The 24,557-nt window shown below is 59.9% G+C and overlaps 1 protein-coding gene across 1 annotated transcript; it reads right to left on the reverse strand.

Annotated features, from left to right (window-relative positions):
- Positions 1-231: 231 nt before the first annotated feature.
- MYO15A (myosin XVA) lies at positions 232-23,487 on the reverse strand. The gene is made up of 64 exons (XM_064152708.1): positions 20,626-23,487; positions 19,592-19,674; positions 19,303-19,366; positions 19,087-19,196; positions 18,796-18,870; positions 18,521-18,611; positions 18,393-18,398; positions 17,992-18,095; positions 17,486-17,549; positions 17,291-17,404; positions 16,950-17,111; positions 16,745-16,858; positions 16,579-16,637; positions 16,192-16,315; positions 16,007-16,102; positions 15,790-15,921; positions 15,246-15,371; positions 14,994-15,071; positions 14,463-14,617; positions 14,286-14,331; positions 14,032-14,156; positions 13,680-13,797; positions 13,427-13,602; positions 13,273-13,357; positions 12,945-12,998; positions 12,701-12,782; positions 12,481-12,611; positions 11,677-11,772; positions 11,351-11,586; positions 10,762-10,940; positions 10,576-10,648; positions 10,200-10,391; positions 9,953-10,047; positions 9,760-9,848; positions 9,538-9,664; positions 9,314-9,375; positions 9,131-9,194; positions 8,882-9,020; positions 8,379-8,469; positions 8,198-8,294; positions 7,819-7,940; positions 7,648-7,707; positions 7,492-7,567; positions 6,457-6,572; positions 6,252-6,370; positions 6,027-6,168; positions 5,663-5,774; positions 5,439-5,513; positions 4,845-5,050; positions 4,639-4,772; positions 4,509-4,560; positions 4,290-4,362; positions 3,998-4,071; positions 3,830-3,912; positions 3,516-3,646; positions 3,297-3,391; positions 2,826-2,903; positions 2,490-2,586; positions 2,244-2,404; positions 2,009-2,142; positions 1,795-1,928; positions 1,012-1,145; positions 592-732; positions 232-511 (listed from the first exon to the last, which is right to left on the reverse strand). Exons 1-64 carry the CDS (start codon positions 23,470-23,472, stop codon positions 410-412), a joined length of 9,612 nt encoding a protein of 3,203 aa, XP_064008778.1. The 5' UTR covers positions 23,473-23,487; the 3' UTR covers positions 232-409.
- Positions 23,488-24,557: the final 1,070 nt, after the last annotated feature.

Consider the following 24,557-nt stretch of genomic DNA (forward strand, 5'->3'; position numbering starts at 1 on the left):
AGGGACATGGCTGGGAGAGGCTGATGCACGGGGGAAAGGGATGCACGGGAACATTAGTAAACGGAGACACGAGAGAAGCTGCGGTAACCTGGGGCAAGGGATGGGGGAACTGGGGAACAGAGGTGAGGAAACTGAGGCACGAAGATGTGGGATCTGGGGCACGATGAGGGTGAAAACTGGGACACGGGCGGGAGAAACTGAGGCACGAGGATGGGAGAACTGGGGCAGCCCCCTTCGCAGCACTGAGCGCAGCACAAAACTAGGGATGCGAAGTCAGTCCAGGCTCTTAGCTGTGTATAAAACCCAAAGTACAACAGCGAGGGGATAAGGCGGGTCAGCGACCACCAGCCATGCAGGGGACATCCTGGGATCCTCTGTGGCAGGGGTCCATGGTAGGGTCCTGGTGGGCTCAGAGCAGAGTAATCTCACTGGGTGGCAGCGTAAGCCTCTTCTCTCGAGCTCCCAGCAGCATCTCCATGTGTGCGGCCACCACGCGGCACAGCTCCAAACCCTGCCGAGGGAGACATCCTGTGTCACCAGCAAGGAAACCCCATCAGGACACCCCCAGAATCCTCCCGTAGTGTCCCTTACCTGCTCCAGCTGCAGCTGGGTGATGCTCTGGGCCAGGAGGTCTCCCAGCGTGATCTCCACATAGGGGTAGCTGGATCCAGCTGTGGGGCGCTGTGTCCGCGTTGACTGGATCTCCTTCAGTGAGAACTTGGCGATGGGCTCCTGGAGGGGAATGGATGAGGGAGATGGTCCACATGCCCCGGGAACACCACTAAGGGGACTGAGGACCAGAGCAGATACTGCTGAGAGCACTATGGAGGCCAGTGATGCAGCCCCACTGCACGAGGTGGCATGCCAGGGCCAAACCTGGGGATGCCATCCTCTGCAGAGAGAGACGTCAGCCCTCATCTGTCATCACATCTCATGGGGCCACCTGGCTCTGCCCCTCAAGCAGCAGCAGAGGAGATGTGGTACCCATAGGACCGTGTGCCCCCCACCTACATGAGTCTCCTTGCTGAGGAAGTTGAGGCCATTCTGGTTGACAGCCAGGATGCAGGGTGAAACGATGGTGGTGTTGCTGCAGCTCTGTATGTAGAAGAAGGACGAGCCAAACATGGGGTAGGCACTCAGCAGCCCTGCAGGGTGAAGGACAAGTTCTCAGTGCAGAGATCCATGAATACTGAAATTATTCCAAAATCCCAGGGAACAAGTGGTAGGACAAGAGCAAATGGCCTCAGGTTGCACCAGGGGAGATTTAGGTTGGACATGTAGAACAATTTCTCCTCCAAAAGGGATGTTCAAGCCCTGGTTCAGGCTGCCCAGAGCAGTGGAGGAATCTCCATCCCTGGAGGGACCAAAAAAAGCCACATAGATGTGGTGCTGAGGGTCATGGCTTAATAGTAGCCTGTCAGTGATGAGTTAATGCTTGGATTTGATGAGAGGTCTCTTCCAACCAAAACAATTCTGTGATTCTAGATTCAGCATCTCACTGGCCCTGCAGCACGGCAGGCTTTGGGCCAGGCCAGGTTGTCCCCAGAGAGATGCCACTCAGCAGCATCATATCCCAGCCAGCATCTCATCTTTGTTGACATCACATCCCTGTCAGCATTGCCTCCTGGGCAGCATCACATCCTCAGTGGCTTTGCCTCCTCATTCGCATTGTGTCCTCATTAGGAGGACACAATCAGCATCACAGCCTCAGCACTGTCACCCCTCGAGCAGCATCATATCCCCAGCAGCATCACCTCCCTGTTACCATAACCTCCCCATCCCCTGCCCACTCACCCAGGAACTGTGCCCTGGCCTGGTGGGCACTGAGCGCCTGGGCTTGCTGCATGTGCTGGGTCACCATGTGGACCCAGGACTGGGCCTTCAGCAGGCTGAAGAGCTGTGGGGGGATGTAGTCCTGCATCTCCCGCCTGCAAGGAGCCCAAGGTCAGGGCCAACATTGGCTGATGGGCCCCACACCCCATGGGGTGTCCCCCACTGCGGGCCATACGTGGTGGGGATGTGATGGTGGTCCTTGGCTCGGTGCTGGAGGGCAGCCAGCTTGGCCACGTGTGGGAAGTGCTGCTCTGCTGGCCTCGCCGGCGGCAGGACTGTGAACAGTCCCTTGAGGTAGTCAGGGAGAACCTGGGAGGGGACAGAACGCAGAGGCGCGGCTTGGGGATGGGGCACGCTTCAAGGGTGTGACACGGAGGTGGCCCCGGGGCAGCCCGGCAGGGTGGCCCGACCTGGTTGTAGTGGACGGTGACGTAGAGCTCGTTGTCAAACTTGAGGGGCTGGCTCCAGACCACGCGCCGGCACCAGAAGCTGTAGTTGGGGTCCCTGCGCTCGGTCTCAGCAGCCACGTCCAGGACGTATTCCCGGCGGGTCAGCGGCCGCACGCTCTGCCCTGTGCCACCCGGGGAGCCTGAGCGTGGCCGCCGCATGTGTCACCTGCCCACGGCGCGGCCATCCTGACCGCACCAGCTCCTCACCTCTGTTGGTCACCACGAAGAGGATGTACTCATCCAGAGCCTCGGGCTGCTGCAGCCCCATCTCGCAGCACAGCTCCTCGATCACATCCAGAGCCACCTGGGCGTGGGGACAAGCAGCTGGGCCAATGCCACATGTCTGTGCTGCACTCAGGGCCACCAGTGGGTCCTGCATTTGGGCTCATGCCATGTAACCACTCAGAAAAGGTATCTCCCTCTCCCAGAGAACAAAGTCTCCAGCCCAGGGACAGCCAAGGCATCTGCACCCTCAGGGTGCCCACAACCAGGGAGTCACCATGAGCCAGGGGTACACCAAATCTCTTGACCCCTCCAACTCACCGAGCATGTCTTGATCTTGAGGTGCTTCTCGATGCCTCCAGGTAGGAGGAAGAGCTGGCGCTTGGCGCTGCGTCCAGCCTGTGTGGTAGGGACATGTTGGGGTGCAGTGTGGGGTTCCCTCTCTCAGCAAGACCCCAGAGGACACCCCAGATCCCCAAGCTATTCCATGGGGATCATCTTGTATCTTGCCCAACCTGCCTGGGTGACCCATAATCCCCCACCCCACGTGCACAGAGCTGCATCTCCCCTGGGGACCCCTGAAAGGGACCCTCAAAGCTATGTTCCTGGGGCACAGATCCCCAAAAAGACCACACTCTCCGCACCAGCAAGGGGCCATTGGCTCAGCTGCTCGGCAGTGTTTGAAGCAGATTCTGAGCCCACGAGGGATGGATCCAGAACCTCCAGGGGGATTCTCAAGCTGGCATAGACCTGCCTGGTGCCCCACAGACACCCACAAGCACTCAGCCTCACCACCATGGCCCTCAGCTCCATGCTGCTGGGGAAGAGGCTGCGGCCGCCAAACTGGAAGGTTTTCCGTAGGTTTTGCTCGCAGGCTTTGGCGATGCCTGGTGGGGACAGAGACCAGGGTGAAGGATGGGGCTGAGCCGTGATGTTGGCTCTACCAAAGCGTGTCTGGAGGCTAGTGTGACAATGGTGAGTGTCCTTCCCCACCCTGCACCCAGCACCCACCCTGGAAAGGCAGCTCCGGGTGGCTGCTGGCATTCTGCAGGAAGGTCAAGAGGAAGGGTCGGAGCACCTCGGAGCACTTGTAGTAGGCAGCAAGGATGTAGAGGAGCCTCCAGCCCTTCTGGCAGCTGTCCCTGCCGGGAAGATCCAGGGCTAAGCACCCATGACCACAGGGAACAATGCAGCCTGCTTCAAGGGTGGGGGCCCTAGGTCTCTCTCCACCTTTGAGCAGTTCAGCTCAGCCAGGGACCCAACTGTCCCCCATGCCAGCCTCTGCTATCTCGGCTGGAGTGGACCCTATGGGTGGAGGGACTCACGGCTTGGAGCTGGTGTTGTTGGTGATCTGCTTGACGACCTGGCAGTACACCTCGTCCCGCAGGACCTCGTGCTCTGCACACAGCTGGGGGACAGGCACAGCTGCCACCTGGCTGCTACTCTCCTGCCCAGGCCACCTCCAGGGCTCACTGCCTCGGTGGGAGATTTACCTTGAGGATGGTGCAGACAGTGTCCAGCTCCGTGTGCCCCCGCAGAGGATAGTCACCCATGAACTTCATCACAGCTGGGGACAGCATAGCCACACATTAAGCCAGCTCACCCTGCCCCTTCCCCAGGGACTTCGAGCAACATCTGACCACAGGGGGCTGTGGGCTCGGAGAAGCTGAAGACCACCTGGACCACCCCAACTACCTATCCTGGTCCTGCCCCTACCTTCTCCAAGAGTAGGTGTAGGGATTGCTGTAGGGCGGGGGGACAAGGTGCTTGTGCTCCTCCACCTACCTTGGAATGCCTCAGTGGCCAGTTTGCTGATGGCACCATCCACAAATTCAATGAGTGACTCCTGGATAGGGATCTGAAGGGGAAGAGGGTCAGCTTCCAGGGACAGCCAGACAGATGGGATGGAAGTTGAGGGGGAGCTCCTGAGCATGCCAGGACCTTGGGGGAACTTATAGGTGGTGGCAGGGCAGGGGGACCCCAAAGTAATCTTGTTCTCCATACCTTGGTGAATGTCAACATCTGCAGCACATTGTCCTTGGTGCCACAGGAGTCCCTACAAGAGAGACAAGGGGACAAGTGGGCAGGGGTAGCCCTGCCATGGGGTGGCCCTATCGCACTGCTGGACACTCACATGGTCCCTTGCCGTGCCACACGGAAATACCGCTGGGCAAAGGCCAGCATGGGGCAGGTCCCTGCTCCAGCTGCCAGTTGCTCACCACCATCTCCCTCTGGACCCTCCATGAAGGTGGTGCTGGAAGGAGACACCTGCAGAGCAGGACAATGGGCACCAGGCACAGCTGGCACCATGCTGGCAACAGCCCCAGAACCAGCACCCACCTCAGTTTTCCGGCCCAGCTCCTGGGCCACGGTGGCAGAGGCCACAGCCACAGCCACGGCTGCTGAAGCTGCCACCTTGCCCTGCTTGTCCCTGGGCTCCTCTTTCCTCTCCGCAGGCAAATGGACGAAGTCAGGAGCAGCCACGGGCTGGACAAACTCAGTGGGGAAGAGCCCTGACCTGCCATGGATGGCCCCGAACTTCCACCCTGCACCAGGCAGATGGTGAGGATGGTCCCAGGCTGACAGCCCTGGGAGTCCCCCCAAAAAAGCATCTGTCCTGCCCCAGCATCCCAAGCAGTCTTGGGGGAAGGGACCTGGCTGTGGATTTGGAGTGGAGATAGCTGCAGTTTGGCATTGCTTGAGGCAAAGGCACAGACCAAAGAGCACAAAGCCCTTTGTCTGCAGTGATGTGGGGCAGCACCCAGTGCCACTCAGAGAGGGAATTGCAGGGCACTATCCCCCTGCATTGGATCTGTGCCAAAAGGAGCCCAAACCATCCTGCTGAGTGGTGACAGAGGCAGGATCCCACCCACTGCCCCAGCAGGATGGTGTACACACACTGGGGACACACGAGAGGCACAGCACAGCACTCACCAAAATCCTGGGTGCCAGTCTTCAGCTCCTCCAGGTACATCACCTTCTTGCGCACCACGCAGCCATAGTAGTGGTCTGTGAGGACACCACGGGGACATGAGGTATCACAGGATGTAAGGCCCAGACATGGTGACCTCTGAGGCAAGTGAAGCCACCAGTCCTGCCATGTCTGTGCCCCCTACTTGGAGGCTTTCTGGCATGGGGGGCAATGAGAGGCTGTTCACCTCTCTCGGGATGTTCCAGTGGCTTCAGGTGAATGATATCCCCTTTGTGGAAGCTGAGCTGTCTCCTGTCCTCTGGGCTGTAGTTCCTCACAGCCACCACGTACTGGGAGTCCTGGAGACAAAGGGGACTGGCACAGTTCATGCACCCATGCACTTCCACACCCCCCCACATCCCTAGCAGCACAGGCACTTCAAGCACCCACAGCCACAAGACCACTCCAGGTTGTTCATCCTCAATTCCTCCTCACCCCAGCCATGGTCCCATTTACAGGGTGCCCTCGGCTGTCTATCCCCCAGCCCCACCAAATGTGGGCACACAAGCAGAGTCCAACCTCCAGGACATGGCTCAAGATGTGCCCCCCACCTTTCTGAGCTCTGTGATGAAGTGGTCGACCATGGCCTTGACCTGGGGGGCTTTGGGGGAGAAAAGGATGAGCTTCTCGGTGCGCAGGTTGAACTCCAGCATGTTCCTGGACGGGGTGGTCACGAACAGCAGGTCGGCGTAGCTGGGGTAGGGTGAGGGGATGCTGAAACACACAACACCCACAGCACCCATCCCACCAGGTCCACTCGGGCCCCTCTCTCCTACCTATATGTCTGCAGCACCCGCAGCTGTTCCCCGGGAACGTTGGTGCCCTTCACCAGTCGCAGCAGCTTGATGCCAGTGTGAGACACAGCCAGAATCTGCACACCTGTACCCACACTGCCCTGTGGGCCAGGACACTGCCTCAGCTGGGGGGACACAAGGCAGTGGTGCCCTTCACACTGACCTGGCTCCATGGCCAGACCCTCACCGTGGCGGGGAAGAGACGAGAGAAATAAACCTCGCAGCCATCCCGGGCCGCGGCGATGATCTCCCTCTTGACGCTCTCAGTGGCCACAGGGCTGAAGGAGTCCAGTTTGTTTTCCGCTGTGGGGAGAAATATTCCCTTGTGAGTGTCCTCCCTCCCCAACGAGAATCCAGACACAGGGCTCACAGCGAGAGCAGGAATAGAATCATTGAACAGTTTTGGCTGGAAGAGACCTTTCAGATCATCAGCCCAAATGTTAACTCAGCAATTCCAGCTCACCACCAAACCACATCCCTCAGCACCACATCTCCAGGGCTTTGAAACCCCTTCAAGGGATATGGACTCCACCACTGCCCCAGACAGCCTGGGCCAGGCCTTGACAACCCTTGTGGGAAGAAATTGTTCCTCATATCCAACCTAAACCTCTCCGGGTTCAACTTGAGGCCATTGCCTCTTGTTCTATCACTTGCTTTCTGGGAGAACAGACAACCCCACCTGGTTCCAACCTTCTTTCACAGTGGTAGAGAGCCAGAAGGTGTCCCCTGAGCTTCCTTTTCTCCAAACTAATCAGTCCTAGTTCCCTCAATCACTCCTTATCAGACCTGTCTTCCAGACCCTTCACCAGCTTTGTTGTCCTTCTCTGAATGCACTCTGGCACCTCAATGTCTGGAGTAAGGGGCCCAAAACTGATTCCAGCATTCGAGGTGCAGCCCCACCAGTGCCACATACAGAGAGATGATGATGATCATCACCTTCCCAAGTCTGGCAGAACCACGATGGAGAGACAGATGTCCCCTTCCCACTCTGGACTGAGACCTGACACAACCTATGAGTTTGTGGAGCACTAAATCACAAGCAGGCTTCTTACATTTGGAGGCAAAACTACTTCAGCTTTACACAGAGTTGGTTGTAGCTTGGAGACACCCAGGAGATGAGGATAGGCACTGGAGTGGCTAGGGGTGCGAGACCCTCAGGTGTGACCCCCTCCAAAGTGTGAGCTGCAGCCTAGGAGCAGCAGGACTCAGGGATGCACTTTACCAAAGAGGGATTTCAAGCGGAGCCTCTCCTCCTGGCTGATCCGGATGCAGGTGTCAGAGAGTGTGTCACTGAAGATCTGGAGAAGGGGTAAGGAGCAGTGGGGCAGCCAAGGCGAGGAGGACACCCCAACTCCTGGGGCACTCCGTGGTGCCTTACCTGCCGGAAGATGAGGTCGAGCAGCAGGGGGTTGTTGATGCTGTCCTTGGGGTAGAAAACCTGCCAGGAGGGAGGCCAGCGTGGCACCACCAGCATCACCCACTCCACGGGGCCCTGGCTCATCTAAGAGCACTGTGACAGCTGCCTGTCCCCGTGTCCCCCACCCTGCACCTCTTTGCGGATGTAGATTTTCCAGGGCACGTTGTGGTAGGTGTAGAAGTCCTCACTGCAGCTGCGGTGCAGCTGGGTCTGGACCTGCTGTCCCTCGGACGGGAGTTCCCGCGAGACAGAGACTGCAAAGGCACAGAAAGGCCTGCGTGTCCCTGGGGAGGGGTCCACCAACAGCCCCTCTCCATACTGGGAAACTGAGGCACGAAGGGCCTGGCTGTGAGGCAGGGAGAGTTTAGCAGGGCACAGCGGCTATCCCATGAGGATACTCTGAAGCTGAATACGCGCCTGGCCACATTAAGCATCACACAGTGTCACCGGGAAGCACAAGGTGCCCCCACCTCCCCAGCCACCCTAGTGCCACAGTTCTGCCATGTGATACCTGGGGGCCTCACGGCCGCCAGACGCCCCATCGGTGCCCGCAGCTGGTACCTGCTGCTGGTGACCGGCTTCACCGTGGCCACCAGTTCCTTGGGCCCCTGCAAAACAGAGAGCATGCTGTGGCCAGGGCTGGTGGCTCCCCCAAGCCTGGCATGGAGGGTATGGGGTAGCTGCATTCATACCCCAGCTGCTGGCACCTGGGCTGCTGAGAGCTGCTCCTTCAGGATCTGTATGGCTTCCTCATGGGGGTCCAGCTTCTTCCCAAAGAGCTTGCTGCAGAGACAGCACCACACATCACCTGCAACACCCTGGTATCACCTCTACCCTGGCATGGCATCACTTTCATCCTGACATTGCCTGTACCTCCAGCATCACCTGTGCCCCAGCATAATCTGCACTCTGGCATTACCATTGCCTGTATCCCGGAATCCCACAGAATGCCATGTTGGAAAGGATCACAAGGATCATCTGGATGAACTTTTCCCCTGACATCACCTGCCCCACAGCATCACCTGTTCCCTGGTATTACTTGCACCCTGTCATCTGCATCCTGACATCAGCTGCACCCTAGCATCATCTATGCCCTAGTGTCACCTGCACCCTGGCATCACCTGCACTTTGGCATCAGGGCTGCACCTATATATAAGAGAAGCCTGCGGCTCTGCTGGATGGCTGGGGTGGGTACCTGGGGGGCTGGGAGCCACGTGGGGCAGGCTGGCACTGCCGGATGATGTTGCGGATGTCGTGTGTGGGCCGCGGGAAGTGCTCCGAGTTGAGCCGAGAATGCCGCACCAGCTCGCCTGGCCACCGCTGGCCCACGGCTGCTGTGGGGCCAAGCACGTGGTTATGGGGGGTCTGGGCACTGTCCTCACCTTGGGCAGAGTTTGGTGCCACAAGCCCCCACTGCCACCTCATCATATGGGGGACTCCTTACCAGGTTTCTGCACGTAGGGCCGGGGCTGGGCGGGACGCGTTGGTGTCCGTTCTGCTGCTCTGCCCTGCAAGGGACACCACACAGTGAGCACCCAGCACCCACTCGCTGCCCCCACGCCCTGGGAGAGATGTGCCACAGCAGAGGCTGGGCAGGGCTTGGATCTTCAAGTCCTGCCCCACTGACCAGGGACTGAGGTGGCTGTTTGGCATCTGCCCAGCGCTGTGGGGCCGTGGCTGGCTCTGCACCTATGAGAGCAAAGCAAGAGAGCTCAGCATCCTGCAGCACCATACTGGTGCTGGGTGGAGGATGCTGCATGCAGGAGTGTCCCTCACACTAAGGACCGAGGATCAGGTTAGGAAACCAAGGCAGGTAACCGGGTTGGGATGCAGGATGCTCAGGGCTCTCACCCCTTGGCTGACGTGTGTCCATGGGGACTGGGGATCTGCTCCGCTGGCTGTCACCACCGCTGTCCCCACCTCCCACGCCACCTCCTCCTTTCATCCTCTGGGAGATGACGGCTGGCTTCTCCATCTCCTGGGGGACAGGCATCAGGGGATGCAGGCCAAGACACCCATACCCCCAAAATCCTGGACCCCCCCCTGCCTTGAGCAGTGGGATGCTCCTCTCACCCCATTGCCATAGGAGAGCACGGGGTCAAAGAGGCTGTCCAGGTATCGGTCCAGACCCTTCTGGCTGCGTGGCTCTCCAAATTCCCCTTCTGCTGGAAGACATGGAGTGATGAGCTGTGGTGGTGGGGTCTCAATGGCATGGCAGAGCTTCACCAAGAGCAGCTCCTGGGGGTTGTGCGGGACGATGCTCTACCATGGGGGTGATATGTCTCAGTGGATGGCAGTGTGGGGGCTTTCACAGCTGGGGGAGGAGGCACTTCATCCAAATCAAAGCCATGCCCTAGCATCCTGAGGAGAAAACATGGTCATTAAACACCTGCTGGGTGCCAGATCCCCTCCCAGGACTTCGACCCGTGTCTGTGCCAGCACTCATCCAGCCTAGTGCTGGTGTTTTCCTGCCAGGCTGACAGTGGAGGACTCATCCCTGCCCGGGTACCTACACCCGGCTGTCCCCGCTGTGTCTCTCGGCCCCCTCCCACGCGACGAGGAAGCAGGACTTCTGTTTGGGGAAGCCTCGGAGCAGCTCGAGGTCAGAGATGAGGTCCAGGACATAGTCGTGGCCAGCTAGCTCAGCCCACTGGGCACCTGCCTTCATGGCCACAGACCAGCCACGCCAGCCCTCCACCAGCCCCCTGCCAACAGCAGGATGCTGAGGATAGGCACAGGCTGACAGTGATGCCCTGGCTCTGCAGGGACACCCTGCCCGTAAGATGGCAATTTCAGGTCACAGATCCTGGGGTCACCCAAAATGGTCCCAGTGTGACGCTGTGCCAAGTACTTGCCCCCTACATGGGAGGGTGTCAAGCTGATGGGTACCTGTGCTTCAGGACGTCCCCTGCCAGGTCCTCGCCTGTACTCCAGGAGTGGACAGGGCAGGAGAATTGGTCGCCTGGGGAGGAACAGGTGGTGAGTGGGTCTCACTGGTTCCCTCTTACCCATGACAGTGGCAGGATGGTCAAACTGGGATTGCCCCTCAGTCTTTCTGTGCCCCCAGCCCCGCACCATTGAAGCAGTAGAGGTCCAGTGCCATGCTGGCTTGCCGACGGTTCGCTGTCCACTCCAGCAGCGAGGGCGGGAAGGTGCGGGCAGCAGCAGCACCCAGGTGTGAGTGTGCCATGGCGTGCATCAGCTTGCGCTGGCACACCGGCTTGTAGCCAGCAAAGGCGTAGTCAGAGACAAACCTGTGCAGAAGAGAGGCTGCTGCGGCAGGAAGCTGGGCAACATCCCTGGACACATGCCAGGCTGGCCCTATAGAAGGACTAAGAGTATCCCTGGGAGGATCTGGGCAGTATGTTGGGCATGTGTGCCAGGCTGAGCCCAGGAACTATGAAGGGACTTCAAAGCATCCCAGCAGGAGCTGGGAAGCATCCTTGGCTTATCTACCAAGACAGCCCTAGGGATCCTGGAGAAATCTGAATGTAGTCCCTGAGTATGTGTGCCAGCCTGGCCCAAATGGAACTGGAGGGACCTGGACAGCGTCCTCAGACACATATGCCAGGCAGTGTGCCCCAGCAGTGTCCCCAGGCATGAGCGTCAGACTATTCCCAAGGTTCCCAGCCAATCCCAGTCCCCACCCCTGGCCTCGGCTCACTTGAGGAGGTACTTGTCGAAAGCAGCAGAGGGGGAAAAGGCACTGAGGCAGGCAGCCAGCAGCAGCCAGCCCCTCTCCTCGTTGTTGACGTTGGTGTTACGCCAGACCTGGTTGGCAGCTTGTGCCAGGAGCTCATCTCGCAGCCCTGGCACCGACAGCCCCTTCTGCACAATGTAGTTGCCAAAGAGGGTCTCCTGTGCGCCACCCAGCCCTGGGTCCCCCATAAACCGCAGGATCTGCAATGGGGACAGCAAGGTCCTCCCTTCAGCGCTGGGCATGAAGCGGGTGGGGGACCAGAGTGCTGAACCCTGTGCCATCCCACCTACCAGCTGGAAGACGCTGAGAGCCTCATGGCACAGATCCTCATCCAGCCGGGTGAGCGGGGCCATCAGCGGGGCTGTCAGCATCCCAAACGCTGGTTCCTGTGGTCACACCAGCACCCGTGGCTACCTGGGCCCCACGGACAGCCTCAGGCCATGAGGAACCGGCCCCATAGTCCTGAGCATGGTGTTGGTGGTGAATGGGGACTATGGGACTGCAAAAGGGTTGTGGTGCAGGGTGGGGCTTGCAGCCTCCCGGCAGTGAGAGAGAGATGGGGCCAGGCTGTGCAGGCAGCATCAGAGATGCAGGCACCTCGGTGAGGCTGAGAGCAGAATCCAGCCCCAGTACTGTCCAGGATGCCAGGGACTGGGAAACACATGGCAAAAACAGAGGGCGAAGAGGAGGAGGGAGGGAACAAAGCGACCAGAGCTGAGGCTGAGGTCCCGGGAGCAAAGCGACCTGGTGTCCCGCCCCAGTGTTTTCGGATCTACCCCGCGTCGGGCGTCCAGCAGGGCTCGGCGGGTCTCTCTCCAACAACCTCAGCGGGGTTCCCCCGGCTTCTGGAGACGACAGGAACCCGCGGGGAGGGAGGGAGGCGGCAGCCAGCTCCCTGCGGCACCGCAGCCACCCCAGGTCTAACCCCTCTCATGCCCCATGGTATCCCCGGGGCCGAAGCCGGAGCAGAGCCCGGTGGGAGGGTGTGGGGAGCCGCGGCGGGGACCGTGGACCTAACCATGCAGCCACAAGCGGGGTGCCGATGACTCCCCAAAATCTGGGCCACGGTGGCTGGGTCACGGTGCCCACCTTACCTGGAAGTGGACCCGCACGTACTTGGCCATGGAGTATTCGTTGATGTCGAGGGGGAGGGTGAGCTGGGAGTCGGGTATCACCGCCGGTGGCGGAACGAGAACCACGCAGCCGTCGTTCACCCCCCGGGAGGCTACGGCACAGCGGGCAGCTACGGCATGGCCGCGGGGATGGGGACCAGGGGCTGGGAGCGATGCTGGTAACCGTGCAGGACTTGCTCACCTACAGCAGCCTCCAGCAGCCCCATCAGCTCGGCCGGAATCTCCAGGTGGGTGACATCCACCACCTCTCTCCTTGTCAGCTCCTGCCGGCACAGCAGAAGGATGCACCCCCTCACCACACATGGCCGCAGCACCCATGCGTGGTGCCTTTGCTGGCAACACCGGGATGGGCGAGCACATGGCAGAGACGAGAGCAGTGACACAGTGTGAGCTCCCACCAGTACTACACGCCCACACTCCGTTACCTGCTTCGCCCTCTCCTTCTCCTCCTCTGCCCGCCGGCGGGCATCCTCCTTCCTCTGCAAGCAGAGCAGCCACACTGAGTTCACGCTGGGAAGGAGCCCTGGAGGTAGCAGGACTTCCCAGCAGTGCCTTTGCCCGCCCAACATCACCAGGTTTTCACCCCAAAGAAGTGACATGGGACACAGAAAAAGTGATGGGGATGGGGTCTGGTGGGACTCAGGAGCTTGGCATGCTTCTATGCCCTCTGCAGACCCACCACTGAGCATGCAGCAGGGTGGGTGGGAGTGGGCACCCTGGACTCCCCCTGCTATGTGCCAGCCCCCACCTCACCTTGAGGTACCGACGACGGTTCACATAGATGTGCACCAGCGACCTGAACTTGATGAGCGTGCGCCGCATGCGCCGGTAGCGCCGCCTGCAGGAGGGCACCTGTCATCCTCTGCCACCCACCAGCGTCCACCCACCACCTCCCCAGGACGCCCACCTGGCTAGGTAGCCCCGCGCCCGGGTCTGCAGGAGGACAATCTTCCGGCGGAGGGAGCGGAAGCGCCTCTTGATGAAGAAGGTGCGAGCGTAGCGCTGCAGCGTGAGCGCGGCCAGGTGGTGGGCACGGGACCGCTTGCCCTCCAGTGCCTGGTACAGCTGCTCCTTCAGGAAGAGCTGGGAAGCAGGATGACACCATGAGCCCCCCCATCTCAGCTGTCTTCTCCCACGGCGTCACCTGCCCAGGACAGTACCTTGGTGACACCGACGTAGTACATGCTGGGGTCGACATGGCAGAGATTCCTCAGCATCTCCACACAGTTGGCCCCATTGGGAATGATGGTGGACCACATGTCAACGAGGCAGCGGTACCTGGGCAGGCCCATGACACCGTCATTGTGTGGGGACCCCACCAGGACACCAGCACAGAGCCTCCCTGGGGCACTGAGCACCACTGCTGGGAAAGCAGCTTCTCCTAGGGCTGTGCACCAAAGCAGGGAATCCCCAGTGGGGCAAACACAGGAAAAAATGCTGCCCTGAAATGCCCACAAGCTCTGTGGTCTCCCCTCACCAGGGTGGTGGTTCCCAAGCCCCAGCCCCAGCCACCTGTCTATGAAGACAATGAAGGGGATGCGGATGGGGAAGCCTTCCTTGCGGATGCGGATGGTCTCCAGGATCCCCGAGTACCGCAGCTGGCTGCTGACCAGGTCAGCCTCGAAGAGACCTGGCTCCTGGTGAGGAGATGCAGGGAAGTCTCCAAGGCCACACTGGCAGACGCTTGCCCACCATGTTCCCTGTGCCAGTGAGAGTTGGCAGCACGGGCATTGCCATGGGCAGGAGAGCCCCAGGCCAGCTCTCACCTTCTTGTTGTTGGGTTTGATACAGCGCACGAAGAAAGGGTTGCACCTGCATGGGAGAGAGGCCATTAGCCATGGGGGGACAGGGGACAAAGCAAGCCCAGCCACCTCAGATCTAGCTGTCACTCTGCTCCCACCAGCCCAGGATATGGTCTGGCAGCCCACCCTGCCCATCCTCACCTCTCCATCTTTTCCACCAGCTCCAGGAGCGACTGCTGGAACCGGGCTGCCACGGTGGGAGCCTTGTATCGCCGCGTCCTGGTGCTGCTCCTCCTGACCAGGCTCCTCTGCCGGGCCAAAACCTGAGCATGGCCGAAGAAGAGGTTGGCCACCACCTTGGGAAGATGGAAAGGGTTAGGGAGAAGGAAGATGGCCAAGATGGTATAACAGTACCATCTTGGTACTTCTCTTCCCAGCCCTAAGCAAGTCACATTCCCTATTTGCAGCTGGATTTCCCAGACAGAGATGGGAATGGGGATGTGGAAGCACAAGAGCAGCCCACGTGCCCTCTTGTGCCAATGTTTCAAAGTCAAAACCCAGTGGGAAGAGAGCACAGATGGAGATGAAGGCATCCTGTGCTCCTTGTTCTCCTGGACTTCAACAGCTGCAGGGCAACACATCTGAGGCCATGAAAAGCAGTGGGTGTGGAAAGGGGCTATCCATGCCTGGTGTCCCCCAGCAATGCAGAAGTGGGACCAGGTAGGGCCCTACCTTAGTCCTGCTGCTGAGGAACAGGTCCAGTACATCCTGACGGACCTGGTCGTAGTTTTTATCCAAAAACTTGTGAACCTGTCAAAGAGAAAAATCTTGTGGTGAAAAGTCTGATGGCATGGCAGGGAGAGGAGAGGAGTTCCAGGCTGAGATGGGGGCGGCCCTAACCAGATCCCCGATGCAGAATCAACCCCATAAACCTCCTCTTTACCCACCTAGTGTTTTAAGGAGGCTTATCTCATTGCCACATACCTGATAGGTCACCTTCCCTGCATAGTGCTTGATGGTGAACTCGGGGAGTGGCATCTTTGGTTTGGTGTACAGTGGATTTGTCCCGTGATGGTAATGACACTTCTGGAGGAAAGTGTGGTCAGTGGCCTAGGGATGGGTGTGAAAGTGAGACATGGGTTAGGCAGTTCAGCAGCCCCAGAAATGAAGGCACTGGGACGGGGATGCCTGGACAACTGGCCAGACCCTGCTCTCAGCTCTACCACCAGGCAGCTGTATGATTATGGGCATCTGCTGTTCTGTGCCTCAGTTTCCCATCAGCAGAGAAGGTGCAACCACCCTTCTCTCTTTTACAAGGCAGCTAGGAGGAGATTCCAGTGATTCCTACAAAAACAACTCTTCTGGGGGAAGCTGCATCAGTCTGGGACCTCCTGGGCATTGTCCAGCCTGGAGAAACACAGGAGCTCTCCCAGGTTGTCCAGGATAGCCCAGGATCAGAGCAGGCCTGAGGCATGATGACCATTTGGTGCTGTCATCCTCATCACCTCAATACTGGGAAACCTCTCACCTGGGGGAAGCAGCTCTGGTCATCGAGGATCCGGAGGATGCCGTAGGGCTTCTGGGAGATGAGGTCAATGCAGGGCTGGTTGTCACTGAAGGGGATCTCCTTCCACTCAATCTGCTCCCGGATGTACTCTTCCTGTGGGACCAGCACTTGGTTAGCTCCACGTTCCCAGCCCCACAGCAATGTTTGGTACAGAGCCCAGCATTACTCGCCAGCCCACCTGCTCCTCCTGGAAAACAATCCTGTTGAAGAAGAACTGCAGGTACTCATTGGCATAGTTGATGCATAGTTGCTCAAAGCTGTTGAAGCTGAGGTCCTGCAAGAAGAAGAGGTCATAGAACTTGAGACCCCCCCAGCCCTAATGATGGCAGAGACAATGATGGAGCTGGGATGGATCCTGCTCACCTCGAAGCCATAGATGTCCAGGATAGCGATGGAGAGGGACTCCTGCCGTGGGTACACCAGCTTGTTGATGCGGTCCGTGAGCCAGCCAAAGAGCAAGGAATAGAGAGTCTTGGCAATAGCATCCCTGGAAAGGGTGAGACAAGCAAAGCACTGGAGCTCCAGCATGGTATAGCATAGTACAGCATGGCATAGCATGGCACACATCCCCCTTATCCAGAGACAGACCTCATCACAACCCTTTGAGGCTTCATTTTTAATCACCAACAAGCCTAATCTGTGCTGGAGAACCTGACTGTCCCCTTACCCAGCCTGTACCTCACCTTCTGCCCTGTCCCTGGGAACTAGGGAGCAGACACCCACCATGGGGCAGCTCCCACTTCCCTCTACCTGGCATCCACGGCGCTTTCGACAGTCAGGGGTGTAAAAATCTTCTCCCGTTGTGTTTCCTGGTTGAGGAGCAGAAGATCGGTGGTGAGATGGAGCTTTAGCAACACTGCTATGGTACCTAGGGTCTGGGAGCTCCTCTTCCTGTCTGTAGCCCCCTTGCACTCACCGTCACCTTGAAGGTGATGGCCTTCTGGAGGCCCTCGGGGGACACTTGCAGCAGCTCAGCCACAGTCAAGATCTCTGAGGCACTCACCACAGTGGCAATTTCCTGGCAGTCGGTCTGTGGGACACGGTGAGGCGGTGGGATGTAGTAACACTAAGTTCACTGCATCAGAACCCAGGCCCAAGGAGCATGGCTTGGTTTGAGATACCTCGTATTTTTCAAAGTAGACATTGCCCAAGTGGAGAACAGAGGAGAGGATCCTGAAGATGCTGTTCTGCTCCTCCACGCTGAAGCTCAGCACCTCCATGGTGTTGAGCAGCCGATGAAAATCCTCTGCGTCATCCTTGCCAGGAATCTCGCAGTTCCCACCCTGGAATGACCCCCAGCAGTGCCATCAGTGTGTGCCCCGGACAGAACTCAAGGGTGTTGGGAGGGTAGTGCTGGCCTGATCACTCTCCCCATCCACAGGTAGTATACAGGAGGACTCAGGAGCCCTGCAGCCCCTCCACAAGCAAGCAGCAGAGGGGAGGTTGGCAGGGGCCACGCTACCTGGTTCAGGTAGTAGTAGGTCTCGGCATCTTGCAGGCAGTACCTTTGGCGCTGCTGAGCGGGCAGCCCTGCCAGCATCTCATAGAAGATGTGGTAGTTGCGCTCAGTCTTGGCCTAGAGAGAAGAGGATTGAGCTGGAGTGGTGAAGGGGGCAGAGCGGTGGGGGGCAGAGCTGAGGCCCCCCTCACCACCCACCTGGAAGACCACACGGGACTTCTCCAGAAGGTACTGCGAGGTTATGGCACCGCAGATCAAGCCTCTGTAGGGGTGAGATTGGGCACCTGGCTGTCAACCCCCACAGTGCCTATTCCTGTCCCAGCAATGCCCTTAGCACATGAAGAGTCGATTCCTGGTCCCCAGGTTCCTCCCACCATGAACTTGTGGCCAGGCAGAGGTGCCCACACTCAGCTCCTCAGCAAGGGCTGGAGCTACTGAACCTCAGGGTAACATAGGGACAGGGACAGAGACCAGAAGCAGGCAGAGCACAGCATCCCTGTCCCTGCTCCAGAGACAGCAAACACTGCAGGGTCCTCAGGTAACGTTGCCTTCACCCCACCAAAGTCTGTCCCAAAAGTGTCCCCTGTGGGTGTCTCACCTCACAACCAAGGGGCAAGGACAGTGAGGCAACCCTGGGACGGGAGAGGGGACACACAGAGGAGGTGAGGACCAGCCAGCTGTGGGCGTTGCTCAGTGCTACTTACTGGTCCAGAAAGATCTCCACGAATTTCCCAAACCTGCTGGAATTGTCGTTCCTCACGGTCTTGGCATTGCCAAAGGATTCCAGCAAGGGCGTTGCCTCCAAAATCTGCCATGGCAATGGGGAGAGCCAAAGGGTCAGCTTGGGCACTCCAGCACACCACAGGCTGTCCCCATGACAGGGAGACTTCCCTTGCCCCACACAGACACCCACGGGTGCCAAAATGCAAGGTGTGTATCACAGCCAGATTGCACAAGGGGAGCACGAGAACCCCACACACATGCGTGCACCAAGCTCCTGCTGCCTATCCTCACTGTCCCCCCGTGGCTGGGGTGACATGACAGAAATGTCACCATGATGCTCAGTCCCCTTGAACTGTCCCAGCCCGCATAACCCTCTCAGTACCTCTATCTGTCATGGTCCAAGCGGAAGCATGGGGAGAAGGAGAGTGTGTGAGCAGGGCACAGAGGGCTGTGCAGGATGGTGGGATGGACAGACAAGGGGATGGGGCTGTCCCCATGGCAGCACGCTACCTGCGGGGCAGCACTGCGTTTCTGGCTGACAGCTGCCAGGTAGCGCAGGATCAGCTTGGTGGCTTCAGTCTTCCCTGAGCCGCTCTCCCCACTGAAACACAGAGCAGAGACACAGCCAGGGCCATCACCAGCTGAGCAGGGAACACACCCACACCCCATCCCCAGAGACACCCACCAGCCCCACAGAAGGGGTGCACTCTGCCACCAGTAATTAGGTCAGTGGTGACTTGGGGCCACCCTGGGGGGGACCATGCTTGGGGACAGCCATGTCTCACCTGATGACAATACACTGGTTGTGTTTGGCATCCATCACTTTGGAGTAGGCGACGCTCGCAATGGCAAAGAGGTGCCTAGGGAGGGGGAGTAGAGGTGGGGGATGTGGTGCTACCTTGTATGGGCACAGGGACTCTCATTTCACCCCAAGCATTACTGCACCATTCTAGTATCTTGTGATTGAGGGTCTCTTGGGGTCTGGGACCACCTGAGAGCTACTGTAGGAGCTAGGAGTGGGTGATGGTGGGTAGGGATGCCCTTGCCCCCTCAAGCTGTGACACCTCAGTACTCACGGTGGGTTCTCTCCCAGGGCTCTGCCTTCATATTGCAGCACCTGCTCGGTGCCATAGATGTTGTAGAGCCGGTAAGGGTTCACTGACACTAGGATGCTGCCAATGTAGGTCTGTAGGAGTGGGAAGGTTAGGGCTGTAAGTTCTTGGAAGGCCATGACTCCCCTGAAGACCCCACACTCAGAGTACTTGAGGGGTGGCAACCATCCCTAAGCTTACATAGATGAGCTGCCGCTCGAATCGTGTCCGGATGTTGCTCAGCACTGCAGCCTCCTGGAGGTCCCTGTCGTGGAGCAGAGGCTGTCTTGGAGGGTATCAGGGGCACAGGAGATGTCTGCCATCCCTGAACCTGTCCCCAGCACCTCCAGCACGGGGAGGCTGAGGGAGTCCCCATGTTAGGATGGGATGGGGTGGGATGGGAGCAGTGGGGTGAGTGGAGGGGTTGCAGCCTCATTGGGTCCTGTGATGCTGGGACACAGTGGGTGGCGAAAGGGATGGGGACACTCACTCCATCTGGGTCATGTCCTCCAGCCCATCCTCTTCTTTTGGTTCGTGGTACCGCATGAGGGGCAGGCTGCACAGCGACTGCATCTGCATGGAACAATCCAGCCAACTTCATCAAGGCAGGGCTGTGCCAACACCTTCTAGCATCTCACCCATCACTGCCACCAGCCCAAAACCAGAGACCTCACAGCCAGTGACAGCGGGCACCTTGGCCAAGCATGACACGTCCCCATGCAATTGTAGCTTGTCAGGGAAAGCAGCAGGGCTGGAAACAAGGATATGGAGACACCAAGGGGGACATTGAATCCCCACAGTGTCCTTGGGGACTGTCTCAGGAAAGGCTGATCCCAAAAAGCCCTGGCCCCATTCACTGTCAGGAGGGCAAAAGAGGCAGAGGTGGCTGTGTTATCCCTGCTGCAACACTTCCATGGGTCACCTGTACCCCCACAGGACCCCAAAGGGAGTGAGCAATGGCAATTCTGAGGCAAGGCTTGCACATCTTAGGGAGCTGATAGAAGGGGCCTGTGGTGGAGGCTAAGCCACAGGAGCTGGAAGCTGCTCCTTGCAGTCATGCACAGAGGTGGCACAGAGTGGATGGCATACAGGAGCCAAATCTGGCAGGCAGCCAGGTGCTGGGCAGGAAAGCAGACACCTGCCAGGTCAGCATGCCACCTGCCTGCCCCAGCCACAGATCAGGTCTCAGCATTTCCATACACCAGAGTCAAGTGTCCCTAAAGGGGCTATGCATGGGGGGAACACACAACAGGCTATCACCATCCCCCTACAGCCTGCTCCCCATGGCAGGACTCCCTCTCTGTCAGCACTCAGTGCACCCACAGCCACTTAGCCCCCAACTTGGGCACTGCAACCCCCCCAGCACTGGTGGCTTTGTGCACCAGTGAGCCAGCAGCCATGCCCAACATGCCACCCCCAACTTGCCATCCCCATCCTTCCAGCTTCTCTCTCTCCGCCCCCCCTCCCCCCTCCCAAGCTCCGTCTCAGCACTGGCACCCACGGTGATCTCCCCACTGGCATTACCTTGCTACGCCAGGGCTGTTTGGTGCCCAGGTACCCGTCCGCCCAGGGGTGCCTGTCTCGCCAGCCACTGCCAGCTGGCAAGCGCTGGCACAGGTATCTGGTGATGTCAGCTCCTCGCTGGTTTGCCCACCGCCGGCTGCCACGCTGGGTGGGCTGCCGGGGAAGACCCTGCTCGGTCGTCCAGGTGTCGGGCATCTCCCGCACCCGCACGACGTGCTGCGTGGACCAGTGCTGCTTGTACATGCGGGACGCCCGCCGGAAGGAGCCCAACCTCTGCACCTGCGGCGTCACCACCGCGTAGCGTCCCGTGCCCTCCTCCCCGGCCGCCCCATCACCATCCATGGCCTCCAGCGGACCCGAGGCACGAAAGCTGTGGCGGGGGGCAGCTGGAGAACCAGGGGCTCTGCCGTGGGGTGCTGGGAAAACGGCACGACGCTGGGGTGAGGGGCTCCGGTTGCCGCGACGGATTGAGGAGAGGATGGGGCGCCCGTTGTCAGCCCAGCCCCGGTGTCCCGCCGGCGGGCTCGACGGTCTGCGAGTGCTCCCATCCCGTAGGGATGGACGTTGGGGTGAGGAGAGCGAGCGGGTGGAGGGATGGCGGGTGGGTGGTGAGGACGGGGGGGCTTTGGCAGAGGCCATGCTCCCCACAATCAGCGAAGCCAAGGACTTCCCCACAGAGCGCCTCAGCGAGGGGCTGCGTCCCCCCGTTTCGGATGGGGATGGCCTCCCCGCGGGGGAGTGCGGGGTCATGCCAGCAAGGGGCTTCCCGATGCGCTGGATGAAGGTTTTGGGAGTGCCAGGAGCAGAGCTGGGTGGAGGGGGCACTCCAGTGGGATCCCACGAGGGGCCAGGGTGTCCAAGGCGACGGCTGCCAGGGCGCGACGTCGGTGTCAGGAAGGGGTTCCTCTGCAGCGGCTTCACTGCCTTGGTAGGGGGCTCGGGAAGCCGGGGCCAGGCCTGGGGGAGTGGCAGCCCAGGGGGGCTGCTCCGCCGTGATGGTCGCGGAGAAAATGGTCTCCCTGACCCTGATGTGGGCACCCCTAAACGCCTCCACGCCGGGCCCGGAGAGCGGGGAGCAGCCGGCGGAGGGCTGTGGGGCTCAGCGACAAACCGCTGGAACCTGTCCCCGAGGGAGGGGGATCGCCGCAGTCCCTCGCCCCGCATGCTGCCGGGGCGCTGCCGGGCTGGCGGCGGCGACGGGGAGCGGCCGGGGTTGGCGAAGGGGTTACGGAGCGATGATTGCCGGGGAGGCGGGGAGGAGTCCCTGGCTGGAGATGCTCTTGGCTGGGGGGATCGCCCCCCCGAGCTGGTACTTTCCACCCCCCTGCGGCCAGAGCGTCTGTAAGAGGGCTGGGGAGTGCGGGGGTCCTGAAATCCTACCGCACCCCGCAAGGGGCGGCTGGAGGGCTGTGAAAGGGACCGCTGGAGGAATTGCCCCAAAGGGCTCCCAAACGCCCGCGCTGGGGATGCTGCTGGGGGCTCGTACTCATCGTAGTCATCCTCGTCGTGAGCAGCGGGCAGGTGGGGAGACGGCAGGAGGGGGACGTCCAGGCGGTCTCTGCCAAAAAGCTTAACCTGGGGTCGGGGAAAGAGCCTGAATTTCCTGTTGAGGGAGAGCTTGGAGGAGAGCGTGTCCCGCATGCCCCGGAGCGAGGAAGTGTTGAGGATGGAAAAAGGATGCTCTCCCTCCTCCGCCGCCTCTTCCTCCCACTCCTCCGGCTCCTCAGCCTCGGCGATCTCCTCTAGGCCCAGGGCGTAGGGGTTGCAGGAGGACTGGGCATGTGGCGCCCACCCCCCCTCACTGTACTGGATGCGATGCTCAGGGTACTCATCCCCCAGGTACTCCCCAGCAAGGGGCTCCTCAAAGTCCTCGTAGGGGTCCACCCCATAGCCAAAGGGCCTTGCTGCCTCCTCGCTGTACTCCGGGTCACTGCTGTAAGGATCGTAGAGGGCAAGGGAGGACCTGCCTCCATATGGTTCCTCATCTTCGAGCTCCGCGTAGCCATAGGGGTGCCCTGGTTGCTCATCCTCCTCCCAGCCTCCTCCATAGCCATAATCCTCCTCTGTTTCATAGCCAGGGTAGTCAGTGTAAGGGGTTGGCCTGGTGTCCTCGAAGCCATACCCCACCGAGTAGGCTGGATTTTGGATGTAGCCTTCCTCCTCTTCAGAGTAGCCACTCTGGGGGCCATAGGGTCCATCCTCCTCCTCGGTATAGCCATGCCATGGGCGGTAGGATCCATCCTCCTCAGCATAGCCCCGTCGAGGTCCATCTTCCTTCTTGGTGTATCCACGGCGGGAGCCATAGACTCCATTCTCCTCCTTGGCATAGCCTCGCCGGCGGCCGTAGGCTCCATCCTCCTCAGCCCACCCGTAGCGTGGCGCTGGCGGTTCCGCTGGCGCCTGCTGGGAGTTCCGGCGGGATGGACGCCGCACCATGCTGCCACGTCGCTTCTGGCTCTGCCGCACAGAGCTGGGGGACGAGAGCCTGCTGCTGACAGGGATATGCTTCATGTTGGCCCGGTGCCTGAGGATCTCGTCTTCCGCAGGGAATGGCAACTTCCTGGCACCAATACGCGAGAGCCAGGCCGCGTCAGTTGTCCGGCCTCCTCCAGTCAGCCGCCCACGCCGGGAGAGCACCTTCCTGGCCAGCCAGCCTGTGGCAGAGGCCGCCTTGCTCAGCACCTGGGCCCGTGGCTTGAATTTCCTTTCCGGGCGCCGGCGGAAGAGGGACTCGCCGTTCTCGGCCGCCTGCCCGCCCCGCCGCAGCAGCAGGATGGATGGCTTCGACGGTGGGGAGCTGGCAGCGGCCTCCTTCCTCTTCTTGCCCACCTGCTTGAAGCGAACCATCAAGTTGGAGGTGGACTTGAGCACCGCCTTGTTTTTCTTCTTCTTCTTCCTCTTGGTGCTGTGCTTCTGCAGTCCCCAAAAGAAGCGGGATGTGTTCTTGAACTGTCCCTTCTTGGGCCGAGGCAGGCCCAACTTCTTGAAGCCCAGGAAGAGCTTTGAGGTGCTGCGGAGGTTCTGCTTAGTCCGAGCCTTTGGCACCGATGCCACCTCCACTGCCTGCTCTTCCTCCTCCTCAGCGGGGATGGGCTCTGCAGGCTCTTTGGGTTGGTCCTTGGCCCCTTTCTTCTTCTTGGCATTGTTGCCCGTTAGTCCTGTTAACAGCTTAGAGGGGCCCTTTATGTTCTTCTTGGTTGGTGCAGCATCACTCTCACCTTCCCCTTCCTCTGCTTCCAGCTGCACCTTCTTTCCTTGGCCTGGTTTCTTCCCCACCAAGCCTTTGAGCCCTCCCTTCTTTTCCTTCCCCTTCCCCTTCTTGGGCTCTTCCACAGCTGGCTCTTCTGCAGCTGATTCTTCTGCAGCTGGCTCTGGCTCCTCCTTCTCCTTTTCTTCCTCCACCACCTCCGTCTCCTCGCTCTCCTCTGCCTTCAGTGGCTCCGCATCCGAGGTCTCCTCCGACTCGTTGGGTGCCTCCTCCTTGCCCTTCTTCCCTTTCCCTTTGCCTCCCTTCCCTTTGGCCTCTGCATCTTTTTTGGGCTCCCCCTTCTTGCCAGCCATCCCAGCAGTGACGGGGACTCATGCTCTGGCCCCGGCAGGGCCCTGGGACATGATACCCTGCGTGGGCACAAGGCAGGTCCCGGCGCACTGTCTGGCTCCCAACCCCACAGCCTGCCCTGGGTGGGTATTTACCTGTGCCTGGTTTTGGTGAGGCCTGTGCCCGGCTCCCTCGGCCGCCGGCAGCCCTCCCCTTGGCATGGCGCTGGGGGGCAGGACGGCAGCCCCGGTGCAGCTCGGTGGCAGCTGTCTCCTGCCTGCCGCAGCACCTTTGGCAGAGCGGTGCTGGCGGCTGGGCTCCGGCTGTAACCCAACCGGCGGGGCTCACGACAGCATCAATAATGTAAGGGACGTGCTGCTCTGGCCCCGAGACT

Source organism: Pogoniulus pusillus, chromosome 13 (assembly GCF_015220805.1).
Source record: "Pogoniulus pusillus isolate bPogPus1 chromosome 13, bPogPus1.pri, whole genome shotgun sequence".
NCBI classification, from domain to species: domain Eukaryota; kingdom Metazoa; phylum Chordata; class Aves; order Piciformes; family Lybiidae; genus Pogoniulus; species Pogoniulus pusillus.